This window comes from Podarcis muralis, chromosome 9, assembly GCF_964188315.1.
Source record: "Podarcis muralis chromosome 9, rPodMur119.hap1.1, whole genome shotgun sequence".
NCBI classification, from domain to species: Eukaryota; Metazoa; Chordata; class Lepidosauria; order Squamata; family Lacertidae; genus Podarcis; species Podarcis muralis.
The window spans coordinates 60,977,456-60,992,347 of NC_135663.1; the positions used below are offsets into that span (position 1 = coordinate 60,977,456).

The 14,892-nt window shown below is 38.9% G+C and overlaps 1 protein-coding gene across 3 annotated transcripts in view; it reads right to left on the reverse strand.

The window, feature by feature from the left end:
* Positions 1-14,892, reverse strand: part of KLHL5 (kelch like family member 5) — a 47,125-nt gene that overhangs the window by 28,526 nt on the left and 3,707 nt on the right. For 2 of the 3 annotated variants that reach the window (XM_028743102.2, XM_077934383.1), the window contains exon 2: positions 13,555-13,626. Coding sequence is in view for 1 of the 3 variants with exons in the window: in XM_028743101.2 (XP_028598934.2) it covers positions 2,585-2,967 (383 nt within the window). In the remaining 2 variants the exon portion in view is untranslated. Of the gene's footprint in view, positions 1-2,584; positions 2,983-13,554; positions 13,627-14,892 lie in introns of those variants that run through there. The other variant, XM_028743101.2, reaches the window with a different exon arrangement.

Here is a 14,892-nt window from a genome sequence, read left to right on the forward strand (position 1 = left end):
TACATCAAGGTTAGGTTCTATTTCCAGCAACATGGCAGGTAATTTAATTATCCCCAGAACAAATAGTAGTACACATTGACACTATCATCACAACTTTTATTTACATGAATGCTTCAGCTACCAGCTTTAGCTGCTTTGGAACTGCAAGCATCTCTGCTGTTAAGATACTACAGTAATTCTGCAATCCAACTCCAGAAGTCTAGGCAATTTCTGCTATGTCTTAGGTCCCTATTAATTGTAACACTACAAATGGAATTCCACAGGAAAAGTCTACATTTCATTAGATCCATAGGAGAAAGGAGATTTAAATGCTAATGAAAGACATAGGTGCGCATTGTTTTTGTTTTTATTCATCTTTCACTACTCATCTCTTAAGTAAAAATTACAAAGCAACAGATTTTGATAAAGTTTTTGACATCAGAACATATTTCTAATGAAGAAAGCTATGCCTTGTTTTACAAGAAAACACAACCAAAATTCTCATTGTTGACAGCAAGTAAAAGTAAAATAAGTAAAATTTAAAAAAGATGAAGGAAAAAAATACTAAATACTGGCAAAACTCCAGCCTTTATAAACAGAGAGATGAATGTCTACTTACATGGTGTTCCCCATGCCAATGGATTTCATGCAAGAAGGTGGCATCACAAGGGGGGAATCCCAAAAAGTCCTAACTAGGCAGGCAATCTAAGCAGTCAGAATAGTGGCGAAAGAAGCCTTTTGAACCAGAATGCTTTGACCACTCTGGACCCAACCTTCAGCAGACTTAAGACCTGAGTGCATTGTTCTACCAGACCTTTCCACCTCTTCTTAGCTAAAGTGATAAATCCTGTAGGGTCAGAGACACACGTGCTGGCTACATCTCAGACAACAGGACCTCTTACTCCTAATCAAGTTGATGCAGCTGGACACTGAGCATGTTGTGATTATTGGCAAAAATGCATGCCTGGGCTGGGAGCTGGCAGCCATAAGGGGAGAACTGCAAGAATGGATTGACACCTTGTTGGAAAGTGGATAGCACTTTATTGTAGCATGCCTGGTGTTGTTTTGTAACTTCACACAGCTACAGAGGGCTGGATGAATAAATGGCATGTACACTTGACCTCCAGACTTTGCACTTCTCTACAGTCATCTTCCATTGCATGCAAACATGGGATTGGATCGTGCCCATTAACCTGCATATACATTAGCATGTTTGCAAGTGCAAATGGAGGTACTGGTGGGGATACAGTATCTCTATTAACTGGGGATGCTGTACCTGGAGAGATGCTAATGTTTTCTTCCACATTTATTATTTAACCAGCCCCTGCACCACTTTAATGATGATCACCAAGAACAGAATTGCTGTTCTGTGCTGTTTTGTAATCCAGAGAAACATCTCTGCAAGAATGGGACCTTTCTTTTACAAAATTCATTTGACACCTTGCAAATAATTTGTGTACTAACAGTAATGTCTTTGTACAAACACTGAACAGATGTTTTTTAAAACACTAAAATCAGTCTATGTAGCCTGAGGTACAAATATTACTCTAGCCATCTACATTTATTATTTACCTAGTTACTTTTTCAAACATTTTGGATTTCAACCTTCAGCTCCATACAATTTTTCCACATGGCACTTTTTAAAAAATGCACTGAAAAATGAGTCAAATTTGTGTTTTTCCTTCCAACTCTCCTACCCTTCTGAAATATGATTTCTTCTCAGTGCAAAAACTCAAATAAAAATATGCAAATACACTTTGACTGGAGGGATCAATCAGCAACCAGCTTCACCAATACACAACATTACAAAGTGCAAAGTAGCAAAATACATTTTAAAAGTACCACTTCTGTAGTATACAGCTGAATAAATTAAAGAAGATAAAAGAAAACCTGACACCTCCCCCCAAAATAAAATTGCAATTAAAAAAATTCTATAGGAAAATAAACACAGTAGGGTAAGTTCTTACAGAGCAATCAAATATATGTCTTCTCAGTAAGTTCAATTGGATTTACTCTCAGGTAAGTGTATATAGGATTGCTATCTCAAATACCACAAAATACCTAAAATGTTCAGCTAGCATAATGTTATGGCAAAATATTATTTTAATTTTACTATAAATGCAACCCCAGTCATATATTCTCTACAGTATGACACCCAACCTTTTTTCAGCTAGACTGGTTCAAAGAGCCTCAAAAACTAACCTTAAATATTACTCTGTTTCTGCCTCATGTTCAGAACACAAGTAGTAATTTCCAGAAAAAAATAGGTCAAGGTAACACATTAGAATGCAGAACATACCAAGAGATTATAGCTAAAATATCTGTCTCCTAGTTCCATCAACCCTTCTTCACAGAGCCTTGAAAATGTAGCTGCTACAGAATGCAAATTCCATCTCCAGCCTCTTTAGAAATACTTTTGATACAGGTTTGCAATGCCAGTGAAAGAAACATTATATATACACTGCAAAATAGTTGGAATTCCAGTTCCTTGGCTGCACCATGGTTAAGTATTTTTACAGCACCACAGTGGAAGGTGTCCCCCTCCCCCATTTTATGCATATAAATATAGGGCACAACTAATTTCTCACAATAAGGAAGTAACAACCTGCATGAACTGCTGTCAGATACATTTTCTTCTTCACTAGCTCCATCTTCAGCATATGGTCTTTCAAGCCAATGTGCACCTTCACAGTCCTCTGGGGTGATCTCAAATGTAGGCACTTCAGAGCTGGATGCCATTGGCCAAGAAGGTGAATTCTGGAAAGCCTGTTGGTTGGACTTCGGAAAACCAATTGATGTAAAAGGCAGTGGTAGGGTGCCTGGATTCAGGAACTTTATCCCACCAGTAGTTGCATTATGTCCTCTGTCCCAGAAGTCTCCTGGCTGGCAGTCGATGCTAGGTTTAGGAGTAGATTGCTGGTGCCCGAACCACCTCCATCTGATTTTTAAAATCTGCTTCACGTCGAACTCTTTACGGGAGCCAGACATCTTCAGTGAGAGCAAGTTATCGTCTAGGCAACAGGGCAAGCAGCAATGCACATAAAGAAGATTTGTTCATCCAACCAGGACAAGAGAAACACATGGTCTGCCTGTTTATGAGTAGATGGGTGTCACTCCCCCTTTTCCTCCTTTTCTTTCTTTTGAGAGAATACTATTACATTCAAATATGGAGCACAGGATTTTGTAGGAAGCCCTCTTATCTAAATAATTAGAAGGGGTAATTAAAAAGAAAATGAACAGAGAAGGCTGAATTGCTACTTTCATCAGGAAGGACACTAATCAGCTTCATTAAAGCATCCACTGCATTTTCTCTCGCTTGTCTCCTCATCCTCTTACCATTAACTCCTGCCAGCACTAACAGCTTGTATAAAAGCACTTTCAGAGACTGCCCACAAGCTCTTTTTCCTAAACCACAAATGACAAAGAACACAATTCCTATGCTCTCTCAGAGGCTCTGTTACTTATCCTGTTAACCCTTTCCTTTACAAATATGGGGGGGGGGAGAGAAGTGGGAGAAAGAACTGAATCACCACCATGATTTCAAAACCCACTGAAATATTCTGCTTCAGTTAATGACCACACATATGTAAGAGTCATTCCAATACAGGGTAAACTGAACATAGAACAATTCCAATTTTGGTTTCTATTGTGTCTTTCTCCATTATAAAATATTGATGTAACTTTTTAAAAAAGAAAATAGACGGCTAATGAACTATAGGCTTTCCCCTATCAGTTATTTTAAGCACACAAGACTGCTCCCTTTAGAAGGGAGAAGCCTTCCCCACCCAATGACATGAACAAAAAGGAACACAAATCTGACAAAACAAATGTGAGTGGAGAGGCACAATTTTTGCGCCCCTGCCCTCGGGGTTACACACTTGGTGGGGGCCAACCTAGTCAAGCCATAGGTATGCCTCTGTGGACAATTTCCCACCCCACATCACTGGTGTCTCAGAACTAGCAAGTACCCAGGTTCTCTGACTAATCCCTTTTCCATGTTTGAGTGTACAGCTTACTATAGACAGCGACTTCCAAACACTTATTTGGACAGAGTATGTTAACATATATGCATAGTCTATTATTTTCAGAGTAACTAAGTAATATGGATGTGGCCCAACAGTGTTTTTTCTCAGCAACGTAATTCAAGCGTGGCTCCTGCTTCGTCCCCCCTCCCTTGGTTTCTTCCTTTCAATTATTGAATGTTGTCCAAAAGAAGAAAAAGCAAAGCAAAGCAAATATAATAAAACATTAACAACAACAAAAACTTTTCTGACTACTACAAGCCATGAGGATTTGCCCTTTTATGAATGGAGTGCAGAAAAATTGCTCATATTTTGCTTGTGCTTATTTCAGCTTGAATCAGCATTTCCAGTCAAGTTTATATACTTGTGAAAATACAACTCCACAAGCACTGCCTTTCAGAGGAAGGTCACTGCAGACCCAAACTATGGCTGGTAACATTACATTTTTACCTCAGTGACAGAGTCATTTCACACATGGCAGACAATTCAGCTAATCTCAGGCCAAGGGCTTCCAGTCCCTTCAGCAGTCCTGCATCACATAAGCAGCCTTAATCAGTATATGCTACGCTCAGCCTTTGAGTCAGCTGGTCCTCTTCAACTGATACTGTCTGAATTCTTGCGATACCGCAGCTAATACATATTTACTAGCATTCTAGAAACCTAGACCATTATGCAGGCATAACAGCTCTAAAACATTATTTACATTATCTGAACCTTCTGTAAGAACTGTAATTTACAAATTTTTAGAACATGCAATTGCACTGAAAATTAGAAAAGATAACCAATTAGAGATTCAGCAACCCCAGGTATGCTTTGGCTAGATTCAAGTTGGTGGGTTGATTTTTCTGAAGAATTTATACCCCCTCTAATTGTTTCCACACATGCAAAATTGTTGAAACAGAGTATTGACTTCTATTAACATTAAATTTGCATGGGCTAAAAAAGCAGGGATTTTCCATATAGCACTGGGTTTCTAAATTGATTAAATTAAGAGCTGCCAACCAAGTGCTCTACTTTTGCTCAGCACATGCTGTTTTAAAAGATAAGACAGCAGAACAACTTGCAATGTAATTAATCATCATTTCTCAACATATGCGGCTCCTGAATAATAAGCAGACTGAAAAAAGGCTTTGCATCAAAGCAGAATCCTAAATTTGACAGGAGGTATGGAGTTTAATGATAAAAACTCACATAGTCAATGCAACATATTTTAAGAGTCTGAGGCCCGATTCATGCAACCAATTTTAAAACGATGTGCAAAACTGCCCTCATACTATCATCATGAGCTGTTGTTGTTAAAAATCTAGCACAAGTTGTGCGAGATGGATGGATAGAAGGATTAAAGGTTGATGAAGGTTTATTCAGATATACCCGTACCATCCAACTCATGGTGAACAACCGAGAACAGATTCACAAAACCTCACATCCCCAATAGTGGTTAGCTATATAAGAAGGGATGTGAGTGGCGCTGTGGTCTAAACCACTGAGCCTCTTGGGCTTGCCGATCAGAAGGTTGGCAGTTCGAATCCGCACAACGGGGTGAGCTCCTGTTGCTCTGTCCCAGCTCCTGCCTACCTAGCAGTTCAAAAACACGCAGTGCAAGTAGATAAATAGGTACCGCTGTGGCAGGAAGGTAAACAGCGTTTCCGTGCGCTCTGGTTTCTATCATGGTGTTCTGTTGTGCCAGAAGCTGTTTAGTCATGCTGGCCACATGACCTGGAAAGCTGTCTGTGGACAAACACGTTTAGAGATGGGAGCCAAGTGGTGTGGAAGTTTTGTTATGGCTTTAACCTCTGCTGCTGCTATGTTGTTTCAAGGGCTTGCATCACACGGATGGAGCCAATCGCTAGGGACTTTCCTACACAACAGTCTCCAGCTTGGTTTGGAGAAATGATCAGGTGAGTGGAACCTTTCTAGCTGGCCCCATCCACATTGTACTAGGCCTGGGTCTGTAGGATGAGGTCACAGAAAACTCCTTCCATGTTGTACTGCAACACTGAAAAAAGATCCGAAGCCTATTACGGACTGGATGCAAAAGTGCAGCTACTGTGGCATGCATTATTCACTTGGATTGGGGAAGCAACAATCCTTAGAATTACATTTATGCAAATTATATTAAACTTTTCTACACCAATAATTGAAATGCAAATTGAAAACTGCTCACCCATTTAAAAAGGCTCCCTTTGAACAACCTCTATGCTTATTACTTGCTCCCGTTTTATCACTCAGATGCTTGATCTGTTTATCTGCATACCTAGCTGTGCAAAGTTGCACAGAGGTTATACTACAGACACCGTAAGAGGCAATCTTCAGAGGAATAATTTGCTCTGAAGCATTTATTCTTAAAACAAAATGGAACTCGATGCCTTAGACAACTATACCAGAATTTTCTACTATTTGGCATTTATTGAAAATATTTATATATCACCTAGTAGTAGTATTTATCAATTTATAATTGGTATTGTATTTATATAAATTTATATACTGCTTACATGCCAAAATATTTTCAAGTATAAAATCAATTATAAAATCCAAACACACAATACAATTCCACATTTCAATTCAAATTAAATTACATCAAAATTCCATCAGAACATTATAGACATCCACAATTAAAATTTATTATGAAACGAGGCTGCTGCAGGCACAGCAATTAAAACAGTTTTTTAAAAAACCAATTCAAACAATGTAATCAGAAAGTTCAAGTTCTGGAATGCTTGCCTAAACACGTACATCTTCAAGAGATGAATTAAGAAAACGTCAAGGCAACATTAACAATGAGTACAAAATCAACATAAAAAAAAATAGCAACCAGTAGAGGTCTGGGTAAAATGCTAATTTTCTGGTGTCACTGGTGCATTTTTTTTCCTAGGGAAAGGCTACTCCAAAGAGGGGGCACCACAACAGAAAAGGCCCTCTCCCTGGTTGCTGTAAGATAAGTTGATGCAGGCTGCAGCAGCACCAGGAAGGTTTCAGTACATGCTCTTACTAACTGGACAGGTTTTTATCTCAAATAACTTACTCCTGGGGTAGCTAACACAGTGCCCTCCAGATGTTGTGGACTACAACTCCCATCATCCCTGACCAATAGCCATGCTTGCTGGGACTGATGTGAGCTGCAGTTCACAATACAGTGGTACCTCCAGTTGCGAACAGGATCTGTTCCGGAGGTCCGGCCACATCCCAAGGAATTTGCAACCGGAGGACTGCTTCTGCGCATGCACACGATGCAGTTTAATGCTTCTGCGCATCCCGAAGATTATATATCCAGAGGGATATGTAAGCGGAGGTACGTCTGTACAGTGGTACCTTGGGTTAAGTACTTAATTCGTTCCGGAGGTCCGTTCTTAACCTGAAACTGTTCTTAACCTGAAGCACCACTTTAGCTAATGGGGCCTCCTGCTGCTGCCACGCCGCCAGAGCACGATTTCTGTTCTCATCCTGAAGCAAAGTTCTTAACCCGAGGTACTATTTCTGGGTTAGCGGAGTCTGTGACCTGAAGCGTATGTAACCTGAAGCGTATGTAACCCGAGGTCCCACTGTATCTGGAAGGCACCATGCTGGCTGCCATTGACCTAGGCTCAAGCAGTTTAGGACTCTATAGTTCAATACCACAAACCTGAACTGTAGTTTATATCATCAATTAAGATAGTTAAGGCCTTAACTAGGACAAAAATCTACCTCCCAAGGACAAGTTCAAACAAGATTTTATACTACAGTACAAGAACTACAGATTATACAGCATACTCCAGTTATGCACAGGTGTATTTGCTTCATAAAATACATGCAAGAGGAAAAGTTAATCCCCACCCCATATATCTATTTTAAGAAACAAATGGCTAAAGATAAGAGTATGCAAATAAAATCTGATACATAGTGCATGTATGCAGGTATCACTCCAAAAGCCTCATTCAGAGAGGCTGCAGTTAAATTTCCTTACTCACGTGAGCAATTCAGTGGTACCTCGGGTTAAGTACTTAATTCATTCTGAAGGTCTGTTCTTAACCTGAAACTGTTCTTAACCTGAAGCACCACTTTAGCTAATGGGGCCTCCTGCTGCCACCACGCCGCCGGAGCACAATTTCTGTTCTCATCCTGAAGCAAAGTTCTTAACCTGAAGCACTATTTCTGGGTTGGCGGAGTCTGTAACCTGAAGCATATGTAACCTGAAGCGTATGTAACCCGAGGTACCACTGTATTTATTTTTTTTAAGTAGAATATTAAGGTAGCTATCCTTCTAGCGAATGATCAATATTCAACCACAAATAAATTATGGTAGTTTACTGTAGTTATTTTTTCTTTCAAACCAGCCACTTTAGATGAACAAGTAGATTTATTGCAACTGAAAACATGCATAATTCATCAAAATTCTTCATTGTCAAGACTGCAACACCAAAACCACCATGCCTACTTTTCTCCTGTAAACTGGTTGGAAATAAGCACTAATACTGTGAATTTATAAATTGTTTAACTTACACACACGAAAACACACATTCTACCAGAAGGCAGATGAAATAGAAGCGTTTTATGATTCTTCTAAAATATTTTCTGGCTAAGGCAAGTCTCCTTAAAAAGGATTTCCTGTTGTAGGAAAGCTGACAGAGAACACTCCTCTGCAGCTTTAAAACATAATGCATACAACACAACACACATTTGTAATGTGAACTTCCTGATGAGCATGCACATCTGCCTAAGCATCCTTGCAACTCCAATATAATGTCATAACTTGTGACAGCACATTAGTGCAGCAGTCATAAGATCCATCTTAAACATTCATTTACTGACTCAACAAGTTTGAGAATCGGGCCATTAAGTTGTAAAACACTGCTAAATATCACATGCCTATCTCATTAATTCATGAATGACATTAACAGCTTCAAGCCAAGGACTGGATCCACATAATCTTGCAACAAGGGAGCTTTGGACTTGACTTTCTCAGAAAAACTCAGAAAATATTCGCTTACTGAAAGGCAAAAAAAGGGGGGAGGGGGAAAGAAGGAGGCAGTGATTTTTGCTTTTTAAAACAGTTTGGCATAATTAGTTCCTTCAGTGATTTTGGCAAAGCGTACATTGGGCATTATATCTAAACTTGTTAACTTGCACTTGTCCTAGAAATCACGTTTGGATCTTGGTCTGCATGGCAAGCACAAACCATAGTCTGACAGCTTGGGTGTAATGGTTTGCAACAAGCCAGAAAATAACTCATTCCCTTAAGTACGGTAGAGGAGGAGGGACTGTACAGGCATGTGGCCTCTTCTAGCGTTACAGTCCAAGCGCCAACCATGGTTCAGCATTATTGCTAGACTGAGCCATAAAGAAGCTCTTTCGATCCTGGCCAAAGAAAGAAAGAGCTCTCCACCAGAGATGTTATTTCATTACTGGAAAAATAGCCTCTATGAGCTTGAAGACAGTTTTATGGGTCAAAGAAATCGAAACTAAACACCTTCTTCATCCAATCAGACAACCTTACTAGGTGGGCTTGAATGTTCACATCTCTCAAGATATGTAAAATATGATATTAACCTATTTCACAGGATTATTATTACAAAACAGTGAGGCTTCCTATTGATTAAACATGCACTAGATTGGGCTGTAAGCCACTTAGTTCAGAACACGTTCTGCATAATAATGGTAAAAACAATATAACAATAGTCTGGAATGTTTTTTTGTTTTCGTTGACAATATGACAAAGAAATGCATGGACAGCTAATAAAAGTTCATTAATATGGAAAAACTTGCGTGTAATACAAGGTATCAGACTGTTTTTGGTTATTAAGTACATTTGAGAAAACAATCTAAAATTATGATCTATATATACAATTACACATGCGCCTTTCTTTCAGAAACTTGGTTTCCATACTAATTCTTAATAGTTCAGCTTTGTCAAGTCCTTTATAATAAATGCTCAGGAGATGTACTCTTAATGAGCTCTCTTTCTTGCAATTTGGCTGCAATGCAGTTTTTCCTGATTACTGGCATTATCATTCCAACACAAATTTGGGGAAGCTTGACAATACCATCAGAAGAGAGACCCGCCACCCAGAAGACATTCTGATCTTAGTAAATGTTTAAGAATTTATGGCCCCTAATACAGCTATTTCAATATCCACCTTTTCCATGAAGCCTTTGGCACAACCCCCTGATCCTAATATCCTACTGTAACTAAGCCTAATGGTTCTTCCAGACAGGGTCTTAATATTGCAAATGGGTTATTACTGCAAATATACATACATGCATACATAACATTTAAAAATGGCAAATTGATAATTGACAACAGGCTTTTTTTTAAAAGTCTATCACAATTTCAATGGAAACAGTTAATTCAGATTAAATAGGGAGAGAATATACAAACTAGCTTTTTCAAACATATAACCCCAACCAACAGCTTTCTTTTGTGGAAATATGACACAAATAAGAAAAAACAACAATAAGCCCTAGCAAGAAGAGCGGAAGAGCCAGTGAGCAATCAATGTACACTGTCATTTACAAATTACAGTCCCTCTTACCAATTCATAACCTGAATTGAATTAGTCCAGTGAATCCTTCCACTATGAACTGTAAGTGAATGGTGGTCTGCAATAATGGTCTTTTGTGGTATTGCAATCAATAAAGTTGCAACAAACTACCTAAGACAGATTGGCTTTTTGATAATATTGTGCGGATGATGCAAAAAACCTGCACTCTTCAACAAACACTCATATGGAAGCAACTACATATTCTTTTTCACTGTCTCTATTTCACTTCTCTTCCTTTGTTTTGCCTGCTTTCTAGATTATAAGTCCCAGAGGGAAAGGGATCCTTTCATACATTTTAACATACCTTGATGACACTATACAAATATTATTATTATTTTTTTATAAATATTTTTATTGCGTTTCTTTCCATAGGTTCACAAGTTCAAAAATACAAGAATGAAAAACAAGAAACAAATTATAAAGATATAAGAAAATAAAAAAGAATAGATATGTGTCAAATCATCTTTCCATAATTTATCACTGTCAGTTGGACCTCCTCACATCTTCCAGGCCTTGCGTTCTTTGCAATAACAGTGTCAGCAATTTGTTACCTTATTTCGCAACTTACTGTAACTATACAAATATTATTTTCTAAGCATTTTTAATTTGTTGTTTCTGCATGCTAATGCTATAATACTATTTCTATGCTCAAGTAATACTATCTTCCTTTTTGTTTCTGACAAAAATATGCAAAGAGGAAAGCACAGATGGCCAGGAACTGAAAGGGTGAAAAAGTTCACATTTGGTCTGAAAGAGCGTCTAGTCTTATTATAAATATGAAAAAGATACTCTTGAACTTGAGAGAATAACCAAAGGCTTCCTAACCCAACATTAATAGCACACTGTTAAAACAAAATACAACCATGCCCTCCAACTTTGAAAATGTTTGAAGAAACATCTGTCTAATTACCACACAGCACCATTTTCTTCCATAATGCTGAATCAGGCCAAGTAGTCTGTTCAGCCAATATGCTGAACAATCAATATAAACTACAACAGGTTTTCTCGCTAACTGCATGTAAAGTTCTTCCAGGTTAGTTCATTAAGCTCTCTGGGCCTGCTAAGCTATTTAACATTTGCTCCAAATTCAAAAATATTTATGATGGCATTTCTTAAACCTTGTGAAAAGAATGCATACCACAAGTCTGACCCAGGTAAGATGCTGATCCCAAAAGCATTAAGAAAATAGTGGTGCCATTCAGAATCATGTTAGGAAATCATGACTTGTATTTGCTAACTTCATGGAGTGAGTGCTGAAGCTCATTTGGCCAAAACACCACAACCAGTGCACAAGAAGAAGAAGAAGAAGAGTTTGGATTTGATATCCCGCCTTTCACTCCCCTTCAGGAGTCTCAAAGCGGCTAACAATCTCCTTTCCCTTCCTTTTCCACAACAAACACTCTGTGAGGTGAGTGGGGCTGAGAGACTTCAAAGAAGTGTGACTGGCCCAAGGTCACCCAGCAGCTGCATGTGGAGGAGCGGAGACGCGAACCTGGTTCCCCAGATTACGAGACTACCGCTCTTAACCACTACACCACACTGGCGGGTGGTACCACAAGCGGGTAGTATCTCTGGAACCACAACATTTTCAGGAGTACAAAAAGCACTAGGGACCCCTGCTAGGGCGCTGCATTCAGTGAAGTTATCCCATTTTCATCCCATCCCTCTACTCCCCTTTCACATCCTCCAAATCTGGAAAGGAGATTCTGACTAAACATCAGAAAGGATTTTCTGACAGAAAGAGCTGTTCAACAGTGGAATGGTCACCTCCGGAAGCTATGGACTCTCCTTCCTTCGAGGTTTTAAGCAGAGGTTGGATGGCCATCTGCCATGGATGCTTTAAGATGATGATGATGATGATTATATTTATATATTATTTATATTTATATATTATTTATTTATTATATTTATGATTATATTTATATCCCGCCCATCCCCAGCCACCCTGAGAGGCTTACAGCATATATAAAACATAGTAAAATATCAAATATTAAAAACTTCCCAATACAGGGCTGCCTTCAGATGTCTACTAAAAGTTATGTAATTCTTTATCTCCTTGACATCTGAAGGAAGGGCTTTCCACAGAGATGGCGCCACTACCAATAGATTCCTGCATTGCAGGAGATTGGATTAGATGGTCCTTGTGGTCCCTTCCAACTCTACAATTCTCTGATTCTTTTTCTCTGATGGAAGGACTCCTTCCTCTGGAAAATCATGAACCTCTAGATGTAACTTAAAAGTTCGGGAACTTATACAAGACAAGTTCAAATGTGCCCAAACACCCCCATTTTCTGAGGCAGTCATACAAGAGGCTGGGTTCAGATTTAATTGAACTTGGATTATAAAGAACCCATATGAAAAGTTAATCATGATGAAAACCCACTGATTTCAATTAAAAAGTAAGTTGAAATAATGCTGCATCCTATACTTATATATTAGGGAACAAGTCTCCCTGGATTAAATTAAAATTATTTTATTTGTGTGGTTTTTTTTAAAACCCTCAAAGCAGTTTCCAAAAAGAATAGAACAATAAAATTATCAATAAAAACAGTTTGAAACAGCTATTTATCACCACCCGACCCCACCCCCACCCATCATCCCCCCCTCCACCCCTTCCCCCCCCCCCAATGTCTCAACAAATGAAACTGATTTGTAAAAATGTTACACGGAAAAAATACGAGAGACATTACACATACTTCTGTAAAACAAGAAAATATTTAATTAAAATAAAAATAAAAATGAGTCATCCTTCTCAGCATGCATGCATAAACTAGGTGTTACTGTCTTGCTTTACAAAAACCCACAGGGCATAATTCTGCCAAGTTAAGAACTTGAAAATCCCAATGGTTTCAATGAAAGACTTGAAGCTCTATATTAAACGTGGTTTCTATCCTATGCATGATTCCTCTGAATCCAACTATTACTGAATTGCTATCTAGTGTAAAACACTGTGGACTTCTAGCATGAAATCAATGGGATTGAAGAATTAAACTTTCACTTGATGGGTCCAAAATTTGTAACAATATTTTAAAAGTTACCTATATTCTTGTTTAGATGGTATGCAGTTCCATCCTCATCTCTTTCAAGACATTCCAGCCCACCAGATGAATCTTAAGGGAGAAAAAACATTAAAAGATTATTCAGAACAAGTAAAAATACATAATAAATATATGTCAATGTAAACAATGTATAAGGAACACATAAGGCATTGCCAAATTTATAATAAACCTGCTGAACTTTTTTTTTTTTTGGAGCTACATACCAAAAATTGATTGCTCTTGGGAAATTTTATTTTTGGGCATGACATTTTGAACTGGTTCACAAGCAGCACCAGATGACAAAAAAAGAAGGGGAAAAAAGACTTGCACTATTTACTCCCCCTTCCCCCTAAACTACTCTATTTCAAATCAGCTACTTTTTTGAAACCACTGTTTGTTGATCCCTCCAGACTGGTTGTGCCATCTCTACGAACCAGGACTGGTTGCCATGTTTTCCTTCATGAAAGTGTAAGGACTGATTTAACACAGGGCACATGTGGTGAGGGGGATAGAGCAATTTCCTGTGTTCCTATACTAGTTTATACTTTTTTGTCCTTCTAGTCCAGTATTTACGGGCAGCAGATCTTCAGGGTCTCTGGCAGAGGTCTTTCCCATCACCTGACAGCTGACCCTTTCAAATGGAAAATCCCAGGCTCTGAACCAGGAATCTTCTCTGCATAGGTTCTGCTACTGACCTATGGTTTCCCCCCCTATATGTTGCATGGATGGGTGGGGATTGGCGAACCAACTCCTAAACCTTTTTATTTGCAGTTTCCAATTGTGGTGTTTACAGTGGTAACTCTGGTTACCTTAATTCATTCTGGAGGTCCGTTCTTAACCTGAAACCGTTCTTAACCTGAGGTACCACTTTAGCTAATGGGGCCTCCCACTGCCGCTGCACAATTTCTGTTCTCATCGTGGGGCAAAGTTCTTAACCCGAGGTAGTACTTCCAGGTTAGCAGAGTCTGTAACCCGAAGTGTTTGTAACCCAAGGTGTTTGTTACTCGAGGTACCACTGTATTCCCCATTTTAGACGCACATGACCCCAAAATTAAACTCTCTTCAAGCTGATTGTTAGACATTCTAAAAATCTATGTACAGTGGAACCTTGGTTCTCAAACTTAATCCGTTCCGGAAGTCTGTTCGACTCCTGAAACATTTGAAAACCAAGGCTGATTGGTGCAGGCGCCCTGGAAAAAATAGCCAACAACCGCACCGGACATTCGGCTCCCGAAAAACATTCAAAAACACTTACTTCCAGGTTTTAGGCTTTCGGGAGCCGATTTGTTTGTCAACTAAGCCGTTCGAGAACCAAGGTTCCACTGTATTTGACACTTC